The following is a 13,622-nucleotide window of genomic DNA, read 5'->3' as shown; positions in this document are numbered from 1 at the left end:
CATGTTCAACGTTGCCCTCTGGAGGCCAAGATGTGGCTGAATTTCTGATGACAACTTGGATCTTGTGCAAAGTAGAAATCAGAAAAATAAATTTTCAAGTTATAGTGGGGCATGATGACATGGAGGCCATGAATTTTATCCTTCCTACTGCTCATAGTATATATTTTCAGCTGATCCACCACATACTCAGGAGATGTTGTCAAGATTCGAAGTGTTGTTTAAGTGCACAAATGTGAGTCAGTGGTTAAAATACAAGCCTTGCCCTCACACTAACCTATTTTGGATTGAAACCTATGCTACTTAACGTATAGGAGACTGTGTTATTAGGATGTAAGTCTCCTTCCTTAATTAGCTCTCAGGCTAACTTGACATTTCAGAAAAATAAATGGAAAAATATTATTCTAAAGTACTGAAGGAAAAAGGTCAAATGGAATTTTAATAAAATGTTTAAGTGGACACCACACTTTACTTTCAGGCTGTGAAGAGTGATTAGGAAAATATAAATGACGATTTTTTTTTTTCCCTTTTCTTAGGACGTCTTAATGAGTTTGGCCAAAGCTGTTGCCAATGCTGCTGCCATGTTGGTCCTAAAGGCAAAGAATGTTGCCCAAGTGGCTGAGGACACAGTCCTACAGAACAGGGTGATTGCTGCCGCCACCCAGTGTGCCCTCTCCACCTCCCAGCTTGTGGCGTGTGCCAAGGTAAGCCAGCTGGCACCCCAGCCCTTTCTACAGAGTGTCACACGCTCTTATCTGCCTCCAGTCATTGGGAGGAACCAGGGGCAGAACCTGTTAAAATTGTGTAAGGCTTAGAGCTTGCTTCAGGTGTCTTTTAGGGGACATGACAGGATTTTAGCATAAGATGTCCAATTCTTTAATCATTTTTTCCTTGTTCAAGTCCTCAGGCAGTGGTGCTTCTTGTATCTAATTGCCATTTCTATATGCCAATTGCTGTGTCTCCCCTTTGGACTTCTCAGTATGTCTTCTTTACCCCTGTGCACAAAGAGCTCTTGGATTGTGCACTTACAGCATTATACATGGGTTCAGTAATAATCCACAGAGTCCACGGGAGCCCTTTCTGCACTGCACAGAATCAGAAGGAGGTAATGATGAAGTTCATGGTTGCCAGTTAGGATGTACACTCTCTGTGTAATACATTACTTCATTAAGCACCGTCATCCCCGGTTTACTGAAGAGGAAACTGAGGCCCTTAGATGTTACTGATTACAGCCACAGAAATCATTAAGTGGCAGGACTAGGGTTGCAGCTCGGGCCAGTCTGACTTCAGAAACCCTTTCCACTCAACCATGTGTATCTTTGCTGAGATGACGTGTCACAAGATGGGAGCCATCTGTTTCTCAACCTGATGACATAACATATTGTACAGATGTGTAATCTGGTTCAGCCTGGCATTTCTGGTCCTATCGGAGGATTTGCAACATCCGTCAGAGGGGTCACTGATGGTCTCCCTCCTGCTTTCCTTGTTCACCATCCTAGTATCACAGATTACTGATACAACTCCCCTAATCTTTCAAGTACCATGAGGCAGAGTTCCAGGAAATAAAATATATATTCCTCTGGAAAAAAATATAATTCTTTTACATAGTCTTTATCTCAGCTCAGAAGACTCAATTCAGAGGTTCCTAAGAGCAGGAGGTATACATGGCAAATATCAGAAATTTCTCTCTACAGAAGTAGTCAGTAGTATCAGTGGTTATAGAGCCCTAATGGAGATGAAAGTTAACGGGCATCTAAAATCACAAAGTGAAATGGTGAAGTATGAGAAACCTCAGTGATGGTTTGGTTGAATCCCTGGTCCTATAAATAAGGAACTGAGGCCCAGACCACGGAAGGATGTGGTGGAAATGCTAGTGGGCGCTGGAGACCAGAGTTGTCCCACGGTAACCAAGACCCACTCCCGTCTCGCTTCAGGTCGTGAGCCCCACCATCAGCTCCCCTGTGTGCCAGGAGCAGCTGATTGAAGCAGGGAAGCTCGTGGACCGCTCAGTGGAGAACTGCGTCCACGCCTGCCAGGCAGCCACGGACGACACTGAGCTGCTGAAGCAGGTCAGCGCGGCAGCCAGTGTGGTCAGCCAGGCCCTCCACGATCTCCTGCAGCATGTGCGACAGTTCGCCAGCCGAGGCGAGCCCATTGGTCGCTATGACCAGGCCACCGACACCATCATGTGTGTCACCGAGAGCATCTTCAGCTCCATGGGCGACGCTGGTGAGGGGCTGGTCTGTGGGCGGGCCGGTCGGTTTAGGGTTCCCCGATGGTGATGATTGTGAGTGAGTCGGACGATGGTTGCCTGGACATCTGGCAAAAGGGCAAGTTCTCATCCGCCTCAGTCAGACACTTCTTCCCTGAGGCTGGGAAGAAGATTTGAGACTCCTAATGTGCCTGTTCCAGCAACACTGAAAGACTTAACGTTAACTAGGGTATCTTTATTTAATAATTTTAGATGCACAGTAAATCCCTTTTGTTCCAAGAATGTCCATGTTGGATACAGTAAAGTTGGTGCAGCCACAGAGGGAGGCAAGAATGAGGCTTGGAATGAAGTTTATTATACTGACAGGTCCCAGACAGGGGGTCACTGCGTGTCACACAGGGTCACAGGGGAAGCATCAAGTTCTGATCAGATGGCAGAAGACAGGATTGAGGAGAGAGCTTAGGCCACCACCTATATTGGGATTTCTGTGGGAAAGGCAAGATGAAGCAAGATGAACAGCTTAAGTTTGGCTAGTCTGACTAATTTCAGCTGGCTCTACCCTTATAGGGGTGATCCCTAGTTGCCTGGTCCATGGCTCTGGGATGATGAAGGCAGAGGAATATTGCCTCCTGGGCTGTAGGGACCAGACAGAGGATGACTCTGGATTGGGTAGTTTACCACCATGCTCTTGGCTAGACCCTTTACTATCTCTAAGTATTGGCTAGCTCTGGGAGGGGCAGTCTCTTTCCAAGCAGAAAGGTTTTTCTAAGATGTCAAACATCACGATATACATATATGTATGTATGTATGTATGTGTATATATATATATATATATATATATATATATATATATATATATACACATACATACATACATATATGTATATGTATGTATGTATGTATGTAAAATGCACCTTTTCAGTCTATTAGTTAAAAATTACCTCTCCCCAGACCCAGCCCATCACTATCCCATCTAAATCTCTAGAATTGACCACTTATCAATTTGTTTCATCTTTGCAGAAATGTTCAGTCTTCCTAATGACATTTATATGTATGTACAACACCCTCTTTCTTTTCATATTAATGGAATTCTGTTACACATACTCTTCTACAACCTTTTTCACTGAATATATTAGAAAATTTCTTCATGTTGACCTCTACACTAATCTTTTTAATGACAGCATAGTATTCTATTCAATGATCGCATCATAATCTACTTAACCAGTTGTCTTTTAATGGACATTTAGGTGGTTTCCAAGTTTCTGTTTGTTTTACAAAATTAATATTGCAGTAACCATTCTTGTAAAAATATCTCTGTTTACTTTGGGGAGTATATGTAGGATAAATTCCTATCAGTTGAATTTCTGGGCCAATAAGTATGTACATTTTTTGTTTTAAACGTGTCTGAAATTTCTCTCCAGAAAGGTTCCACAATTTGCAACCCTACCAGGAGTTTGTAAGAAGTCTATTTTCCTACTTCTTCCTCAGCACAGAGCAATACTTCTTAACGAGTATATTTTTAAAGAAAATTACCTTGTGATTTTCTCTATCCTTCTTAAGTGATTTAAGAGATGACACTGCTCCACACATCTGGATTTTTTTGGTTCTTTTGTTTTTATTTTTTTTAAATAAACTTTTTATTGTGGGATATTTTTTCTATATGCAGTAAAGTTGCTGGGGTAATAGACTTCTCCTGTACCCTTCCCAGTTTCCCTCCTTTTTAGCATCTCCCTTAGGCCGCAAGACATTGGTCAGAACTGGGAGATGAGCATTGGTATGTTACTATTAACTAAACTACGGACATTATTCAGATTTCACCAACTTTTCACTAATGTCCATTCACTGTCCCAGGATACAATCCAGGGTACCTTGAATTGAGCATTTTTTGATTTTCGTGAAAGCTTCTTTCCCCCTTAATGTTAACAGTGCTTCGTCCTTCTTCACAAATGACCTTTAGGGGAGGAAATTGCTCATATTTGAGTAGTTTTATTTTTAATGTTGACGATGGTACCCCTCCCACTTCCAAAAGAAAGTTGAAATAGATATCAGTAAAATCCCAGTTACTAATAACCATTACTAATAACGAGATCAAAATCAATGCTGAGAAGGAAAGGGTGAGCAAAGAGAAAATTGATAGGAAGACTGGGCCAAGGCAAATCTCAGCATTTGAACATGAAACTGGGGTCTGTGCTTCCTATGAGTGAGAGCCAAGTGACACAAATAGAGTGGGTTATGTGATACCACTCATCTGGTGTTACGTAGCATGCAGATTGACTCAAAATTTAAAAATATTTTTCTTGTGCACATTACTCAAAGAGCTTATTATAGGGGCTTTTGTGTAAGTGGCTTTTGACGTGAGGTAAATAATATTTTCTATATAAGTATTTACTAAGCGTAAACGCACATAATAAGTCCACATAATCTTGTTCCCTGCCTTCTCTTTATAAAGGGTTCCTCTTAGGTTACTTATGTCATTTTTATCCCACACAGTTAAAGACTGAACTTGGATGTGATTGGGGGTAGACAGGCCTGGCAGCCACAGGGAATATTTTTGGTTCAGGATCTGACTTGGCTTCATTGCTTAGGAATGGAGCATGGAGGCTCATTCCTCTTCGTCCCTTTTGCCAGAGGAATAGAGACAAGACTGTGCTGGCTCCTGACGTTTCCCCTGAGCTTTAGGAAGCAGACAAACAGACTGCATCCTCTGTCCCACCCTCTAGGTGAAATGGTACGCCAGGCCCGGGTCCTGGCTCAGGCCACCTCAGACCTCGTCAACGCCATGAGGTCAGATGCGGAAGCAGAAATCGACATGGAGAATTCCAAGAAGCTCCTGGCAGCAGCCAAACTCTTGGCTGACTCTACCGCTCGCATGGTGGAGGCTGCAAAGGTAGTACATTGGATTTACTCAATTGAAAAGTGAACATCATTGAAAGTTAGGATTTGGAAGGTACCTTCAAGATAGAGAATGGTCAGACAACTGTGCATTTTTGTTTGTTTAAAATCTATATGGCTTTGTAATGTTTAACCTTCTTTAAGTGGGAAAGGGGAAGGTCACAGAACACATGAATGAAAAAACTCTTTAGGGAAGTGGTGCTGACTCAGCCATAGACAACAGAGTCCCTACTTAGCCAGTACTCTTTTTACATTGGGTCATTGCCATTGGCTTTAGTGAAAATGATGATTAATTTCAACTTGAGATTTCAACAGTAAATTCACTTTGACCTGTTTTCTTCCTGCAGCCTTAATGTCACTTTGCCCTCCATTCAACTTCTCAGCTAAACTTCTTTCAAGATTTTGCATAGGTGACAAACTTATTGTTACCAAAGGGGAAAGGTGGGGAGAGGGATAAATTAGGAATTTGGGAGTAACATATACACACTACTATATATAAAATAGATAAACAACAAGGACCTACTGTATAGCACAGGGAACTATGCTCCATATTTTGTAATAACCTATATGGGAAAAGAATCTGAAAAAGAATATATGTATATATAAATATATATATAAGAATAAAGGCAGCAAATTCTCAAAACTCACCACTTAAAAAAAAAAAAGAAAGGTTTTGCATAGGTGTTTCCTGCTTCACTGTTATCCAAAACCCAGTAGCTATTTATAGGAGAGTTTGAATAAAGAGTTAAGAGACAGCTTTGTGCTTTTTGACGGCTATGCTATGTCATGATGCTTCTAAAAGCCAGTGATTCTTTTTTTTTTAATTTTTGAGTTTTATTTTATTTATTTTTTTATACAGCAGGTTCTTATTAGTCATCAATTTTATACACATCAGTGTATACGTGTCAATCCCAATTGCCCAATTCATCACACCACCACCCCAACCCCCTGCCACTTTCCCCCCTTGGTGTCCATACGCTTGTTCTCCACATCTGTGTCTCAACTTCTGCCCTGCAAACTGGTTCACCTGTACCATTTTTCTAGGTTCCACATACATGCGTTAATATATGATATTTGTTTTTCTCTTTCTGACTTACTTCACTCTGTATGACAAGTCTCTAGATCCATCCATGTCTCAACAAATGACCCAATTTCGTTCCTTTTTATGGCTGAGTAATATTCCATTGTATATATGTACCACATCTTCTTTATCCATTCACTTGTTGATGGGCACTTAGGTTGCTTCCATGACCTGGCTGTTGTAAATAGTGCTGCAATGAACATTGGGGTGCATGTGTCTTTTTGAATTATGGTTCTCTCTGGGTATATGCCCAGTAGTGGGATTGCTGGATCATATGGTAATTCTATTTTTAGTTTTTTAAGGAACCTCCATACTGTTCTCCATAGTGGTTGTATCAATTTACATTCCCACCAACAGTGTAAGAGGGTTCCCTTTTCTCCACACCCTCTCCAGCATTTGTTGTTTGTAGATTTTCTGATGATGCCCATTCTAACTTAAAAGCCAGTGATTCTTGTTTATGGTTTCCTTTGCTGTGCAAAAACTTTTAAGTTTCATTAGGTCCCATTTGTTTATTTTTGGTTTTACTTCCATTTCTCTAGGAGGTGGGTCAAAAAGGATCTTGCTGCGATTTATGTCATAGAGTGTTCTGCCTATGTTTTCCTCTAAGAGTTTTATAGTGTCTGGCCTTACATTTAGGTCTTTAATCCATTTTGAGTTTATTTTTGTGTATGGTGTTAGAGAGTGTTCTAATTTCATTCTTTTACATGTAGCTGTCCAGTTTTCCCAACACCACTTATTGAAGAGGCTCTCTTTTCTCCATTGTATATCCTTGCCTCCTTCATCAAAGATAAGGTGACCATCTGTGCATGGGTTTATCTCTGGGCTTTCTATCCTGTTCCATTGATCTATGTTTCTGTTTTTGTGCCAGTACCATACTGTCTTGATTACTGTAGCTTTGTAGTATAGTCTGAAGTCAGGGAGCCTGATTCCTCCAGCTCTGTTTTTTCTTTCTTAAGATTGCTTTGGCTATTTGGGGTCTTTTGTGTTTCCATACAAATTGTGAAATTTTTTGTTTTAGTTCTGTGAAAAATGCCATTGGTAGTTTGATAGGGATTGCACTGAATCTGTAGATTGCTTTGGGTAGTATAGTCATTTTCACGATGTTGATTCTTCCAATCCAGGAGCATGGTATATCTCTCCATCTGTTTGTATCATCTTTAATTTTTCTTTCATCAGTGCCTTATAGTTTGCTGCATACAGGTCTTTTGTCTCCTTAGGTAGGTTTATTCCTAGGTATTTTATTCTTTTTGTTGCATTGGTAAATGGGAGTGTTTCCTTATTTCTCTTTCAGATTTTTCATCATTAGTGTATAGGAATGCAAGAGATTTCTGTGCATTAATTTTTTATCCTGCTACTTTACCAAATTCATTGATTCGCTCTAGTAGTTTTCTGGTGGCATCTTTAGGCTTCTCTATGTATAGTATCATGTCATCTGCAAACAGTGACAGTTTTACTTCTTCTTTTCCAATCTGTATTCCTTTTATTTCTTTTTCTTCTCTAATTGCTGTTAAAAGCCAGTGATTCTTATCCAGGGCTCTTTTTCAGAACCCTGCGAAACTTACTGAAGTACACGTGCCTTAATTCCACCCCCAAAGATCCTAACTTCCGAGTTTGCTGCTGGGACCCGGTGTATGTGTGTGTTTCACAGAAGATTCTGATGCCTACCTCTGGGCGAGAACTATTTTAAATGGATAAGGCTGTATTTATCTATGCTGTTTTTATTATGCAATTAGCACATGCTTTTGGTGAAATGAATAGAAAATGCAGTAAGTATAAATAAGAAAATAGAAATGACTTTCAACTTCATATCACCAAGGTAACATGTTGAATGTATTCCTATGCATTTCAGATTCATTAAACATCCCCACAGCTTAGCCTGCCTCCTTGGCCTCTAACAGAACAGTAATGTGTCTCAACCAAGTGTGTGAATTGCTTCACTTTCGATGTACTGTGACATGCAGTGACATCCAGTAGACCTTCCTCCTTGTCTGACTCACCACTGTATTACCTGAGGGGCTGATAGTCCTTAGAGATATGTCTTGGGTAGGGCTGAAGAGAGTCCCAAGGAGGGGCAGGGTCCGAACTTCCTTCCTCTGTCCCTGATCCCTCTTTCAGCCAAGAAACTCTGCTGATTAGCATCACTTTTAGCAAAAATATGCATTACGGTTTTGGATTATAGTTACTTTTTTTAAGATTGTTACTAGTTTTGTTTTCTTTTTTTTCTCCTAAGTTTAAAGAAAGCCATTTCAGGCAAACCCTCATGTTCACAAAAATTACTTGCTAGGCTGGAAAGAACCTTAGTGAAAAATCTAATCTGTCCCTTACTTTACAAATGAGAAAATTAAAACTCAGAAAGATTAAACCTACCATCACATAACCAGGACTGAGCCAGGACCAATGTGCACATTTGTTTTTAGATGTGTAGTGCTCCCCAGACTATTTCACGGCATTATACCAAGTTACCAAAGTGTTTGTTATTTTTGATTATTTATATTAGATGGGGCAAGGTTGAGTGTTTTTGTAAGTTCTTTTAACTTTTTAGTTAAAAGTTGATACTTTGTTGTCATGGCAATATTTTAATTTGCTGAATTTTGTTGAACGATAAAGAATGTACGATGGTTAGACTTCCAAAGAATATATTTAGCGTGAAGAAAAAAAATATTTCATAATCAGTAACTAAGATTTCAGGCCAAGATTAGTACCCCATATCTAATACACATTCATCATAAAAAAGATATTGCTAAGGAAGAATCCAGACACCCACGGCTGTGTAACGTGCAGAAATGGTGCTTTCCTGCTGTTGAAACACAGTTAAGGCTGGCATGCCACTGGAGGCATTGATAAAGGAGTGGCTTTAGAAAATACCCAATGAGCAGAAAAAATAAAACGACTCTCATAAACTTGTAGAAGAACGCAAAAGGAGCACAAACAATCCTTTTACGTGTGAAATGCAAAAATATAATTTTTTAGTTGCTAAAAACACAAAAATCAAGACTACTAAAAGTGGTTTAAATTTAAAAGAAGATTCCATCCAAGAGGATGCCAAAACAACTCTGTCACAGATGTTAAAACTGTTCCATTCAGTGGGAATTCCTATGACTTTTTATACATATCGTAGTTCAAAGAAAGAGGTTTTTGCAAATTGGTAAATTTGGCAAAGTGTTCACATGGAAAATTGAGATGTTTAGAAAATTGATTTCGATAATTGGCGTGTTTCTTTCTGCCTCACAAGCAACTATTATTGCCCAAAAATGTTCATGGGAAGAAACTCATTCATCTACATACATCCAGTGGTGGTCACAAAGCATCCAGGCCCTGTGAGAAGAATCTTGATTGATGCTTTTATCACAGGTGGAGGTGGAAGACTGGATGTGCTTTAAGTTTTTGTCGAGTTATTGGGCAGTAAAATTATCCTCTCCCTACATTACCTTTAGCCTTTCCCTGCTTCAGAATCCTACCCATCTAACTAAAATCCACTTGAACTCCTAACACACTTTAACCTACAGCAACACAGTAAAAGAGCCGTGGGCTTACACAAGGGAAACACGGCCAGCGGCTGTGCACGGCACCCTCCTCTTTCCCTGCCTGGATAGGGGCGTCGACTTCTCTCATTAGTACAGTTAGGGACCAACTCTACTTGGCTATATTTGCCAACCCAGACTCTCTAGGAATGCAATTCCTAGACATGGTCTTTCTTGAACAACATTGGCTTATAGAATTTTGGATGGCGTTCCCATCCCCCCACTCCCTCCATCCCAGCCCCTGTGTTATGCTGTAATCTTAGCCCATTCTCATTCACCAGTGCCGCAGGGCAAGAGAATCTTTCAGCAGCAATATGTGTCTGTCACACCAATTAAAATAAAATTCTCCCTGAGAGATGTGAGCAGGAGGGAGATTTATCTTAACATCTTTTAAACCGTTGGGTTTCTCACCACAAGGTAATTTATATGGATGATGAAGGCTATGATCTCAAGTGTTTAATTATTACCATTGGATTTTTCTTGTTTAGCTGTGCAGTTTGGAAACATCCCCTGGTAGATATTTTTTTGTTGTGAGAGGAAACATCTTTATCATAAAGATACTGCTTTGGCTTCTCTCTTCCCATTACTTGGTATTCATAGGAAAAAGTAACATTGAAGGCATGAATTCAGCGTCTGTGGCATGCTGCCCCTTGGACCTCTTGGAATCTTTCTTTTCACCTTCGTAGGGGGCTGCAGCCAACCCTGAGAATGAGGACCAGCAGCAAAGGCTGAGAGAAGCTGCAGAAGGTCTCCGGGTGGCAACCAACGCCGCAGCCCAGAATGCTATTAAGAAAAAAATCGTCAACCGACTGGAGGTCGGTAAAGAGGCTGGTTTTCCAGGTTTTAGGTTTGCATAGAGTCCATTGAAAGAATAAGCGAATTCATAAGGCAATGCCCCTAGAAAGGAAGCTAAATCAAGATAGACGATGCAGTTTAATGCTTTAGGTGCCATGAGGAACTTGAACGGCTGGTTTAGGGACATTGTACATTTAGGTTCAGTGGTTTAGGTCCATTGACACAGTTTGGAAAACTGCTTCAGTTCATGGTTGCACAATGCCAGAATCTTTTCAGAGTTTAACATTCTTGAACAGAATTCAAATTTTCCTTCAGGAGGAACCAGGTTTTTTTTTTTTTTTTTTTTTTTCCTGGCATTAAGGGATGTACACGTTCAGAAAGGACCTTTAGCTAAAAATGTATATATATTGTTGGAGGTAATACTCTTCCACGACTTCCAGTAGATGATAGGAACTTTGGAAGACTGGAGATGGGGATAAAGAGGTTTGGAAGGGAGTAATAAATACTTCTGTCACTTTTCAGAATGCTTATTTATTCTCGGAAAAAAAAAAAAGTAATAGGCACAAATTCTGTAAGAAAATAAATCTCTCTCACAAATGTACACAGGAGATTCTTAGACTAAAATTTGGGGGCATTAGAGGCCAGAACTTGGCTCTAGTGAGGAATCCCTCCGTGTGTAATCTGCTGGGTTCTGGAGGAAAGCTGACCTCCTTGTCCGTGGAGGGAGACTAGAGACTAAACACGGTTAAGTACGCCAGTGGGGACATCTGGGCCTTTCTGAGCCCAGGCAAGTCAGGAGCCCCAGTGTTTGTGCTTGGCGCTTGACCCAGAGAGCAGCCCATGCTTCTTGTGAGAGAAATGTTTTTCTCCTAAAACATTTCGACTTAGTGCTGCTTATCAGTGACATCGTGGTCCTGGGACTCGTCCCTTGTCTTTTTGAGAAATGACAGATGAACATCGGAACTTGAGCCTGTCTTTTTCAATTGTCCCAGGGTATTTAAACCAAAGGAAGACAACAGGGCGTGGCTAGGTTAGAATGTCATTGGTGCTGAAAGGGCGGAGTCTGTGCCTGGCGTGCCCTTTCTTGGAGCCGTGCGGTGCCCCCCTGTGGTGGAGGGGATTTGTATCAATGTGCGTGTGTGTGTGTGTGTGTGTGTGTGTGTGTGTGTGTGTGTTTGCACGTGTGAACCCTGCCTCACCTCCTCTCACTGTCCTCCCCAGGTGGCAGCCAAGCAGGCCGCAGCTGCAGCCACGCAGACCATCGCCGCCTCCCAGAACGCGGCCGTGTCCAACAAGAACCCCGCGGCCCAGCAGCAGCTGGTCCAGAGCTGCAAGGTGAGGCGTCAGCTGCCAGAGAGCCAGGTCTGCTGGAGGAGACCCTGATAACATTAGAGCGCCCAGTGCCCTGGTAATTCGGTTAAGACTGATCATCCAGGCCCCTAATCCAGTTTGTTCCAGCTCCCATGTTCCAGGTGTACGCACACACGTCTGGTTTTTGTCTGTTAAGTGGATGGCCTGTTTGGAAGGAGAACATGTTTTTCCCAGCATTGTCTTTCCTTTGTCTAGATTCTTTTCCTTCTTTTTGAGAGCACAAGTCAAGGAGGATCAATGACAAGGCCGTTTAGGGCTCTGAAACGGTAATGAAGCATTGAATTTCCAGAGTGCCTTCCTCCCTTTGAATGGTGGCCTTTGTGTTCAGTCTTCACTCGTCGTGGCAGGGGTGATTTCCTGCTTTGCACTGATGGCACCTGAGGATCTATTCATCCTGTCTGGCCTCATTGCTGTTGCGCTCTGGTGCTTTCTGTGGTTGCCTCACTGATCTTCCGAGACCTGTCGCTGACGCCGCGCTTGAAGCCAAGGTGCCACAGGGGGTGCCGTCCACCTCTGCCACCTTCTCTGAGCGCCCAGGGTTAACTCTCCCGGGAGAGCCCTGAGTGGTGCCAAAGGCACAGCTCACTGCCTGGCCATCGCCCACATGTTGGCACCACGTCTGACTGAAATTCCCTGCGGCACTTGCGGTTTGCCAGGGGAGCTGGGTGCAGAGGCATGTTGGATTTGCGTGGGCTCTGAGCCTTCTCTCTCCTTTCTCAAATCTCCTCTGTGAAACCATTCACATGTGAGGGCTGTTGCCGCTTCTACTTCAAAAATGGCTCTACTCCTGTGGGGAGGCCACCCAGGGCCCTCCACGTCCTGAATCCCAGTTCTCTGAGGCTAGCCCCTCACTGGGGAGCAAGTTTGCTCTGGTGGAAAAGCCTCAGCAATGCAGGAGGACCCTGTCCTTGGGATCGTGCACGTAAAGAAGGGCTTTTTCCTGAGAGCCAGGCCCCTGCTGCGGAGGGAGTTGGTTTCCTGTCGGGGCCTGGCTTCAGCCGCCAGCAGGGGTAGCAAAATGGCATTTCCCCTTCTCAGGGGAGCACATGCTACTTGTGTCCGGGAACATAGTGTGAACCATCCCCCTACTTCTTATGAACAAACGGAGCATACTCAGCCCGTGGGTACCTCTGTCAGGGAATGAGAGCATTGCTGTTTATCAGGTTGCAGTGCAGAAGGTAAAGCGGGCCAAGTTCCTGGAGCCAGCGGTCCTGAAAAGGATTCGAGTGAAATTCTCCTGGAAATATTTTTTTTTAATTCTTGCTGGAATGGGCTCCTGAAAAGAACGTGTCACCAGGGTGGGCTGCTCTTGGGTCCTTCCTTAGCAGTGACGGTCACCGTGCTGTGGCCTCTGAGGGCCTGGTTGGTCAGATGTGGCGTGGCGCAGAGGGACAAGCAGGAGGGCGCAGAGAGGGAAAAGGCCAGCATCTCCTAGGCACCGGGGGAGACGGTCACTTTCAAGTGGTCTCACCTCGGGATGCTGTCCTCCCTCCCCTACCCCGGGCATTGGGTTTTCCCATTTGAGGAGTGAGAACACAGGAAGAGGAGCCACAGTGACATGAAAGCTGACAGACGGAACGTATACCCGCAAAGTCAGATATCGAAATGCTGAAGTATGCTGTTAGTTGAGTGCTTCTCTCACTTTCTTCTGATCACTGGACCGTATGAATTGAGTTTATCCACCTGTGAATTGGATAGATTCTTTGATGCTAGGGTTTTCAACCCTAACGAGCCAGGATGGTGTGAGCTGCAA

At 42.7% G+C, this 13,622-nt stretch overlaps 1 protein-coding gene across 6 annotated transcripts in view; it reads left to right on the top strand.

The window, feature by feature from the left end:
* The window catches only part of TLN2 (talin 2), a 448,826-nt gene that overhangs the window by 305,830 nt on the left and 129,374 nt on the right, over positions 1 to 13,622 (top strand). For all 6 annotated transcript variants that reach the window (XM_059913125.1, XM_059913126.1, XM_059913128.1 and 3 more), the window contains 5 exons: positions 534 to 701; positions 1,932 to 2,226; positions 4,930 to 5,096; positions 10,390 to 10,518; positions 11,720 to 11,833. In XM_059913125.1, coding sequence (XP_059769108.1) covers positions 534 to 701; positions 1,932 to 2,226; positions 4,930 to 5,096; positions 10,390 to 10,518; positions 11,720 to 11,833 — 873 coding nt within the window. The remainder of the gene's footprint in view (positions 1 to 533; positions 702 to 1,931; positions 2,227 to 4,929; positions 5,097 to 10,389; positions 10,519 to 11,719; positions 11,834 to 13,622) is intronic.

Source organism: Balaenoptera ricei, chromosome 2, assembly GCF_028023285.1.
Source record: "Balaenoptera ricei isolate mBalRic1 chromosome 2, mBalRic1.hap2, whole genome shotgun sequence".
Classification (NCBI taxonomy): Eukaryota; Metazoa; Chordata; class Mammalia; order Artiodactyla; family Balaenopteridae; genus Balaenoptera; species Balaenoptera ricei.
This window is presented reverse-complemented; position numbering and strand designations above follow the sequence as displayed.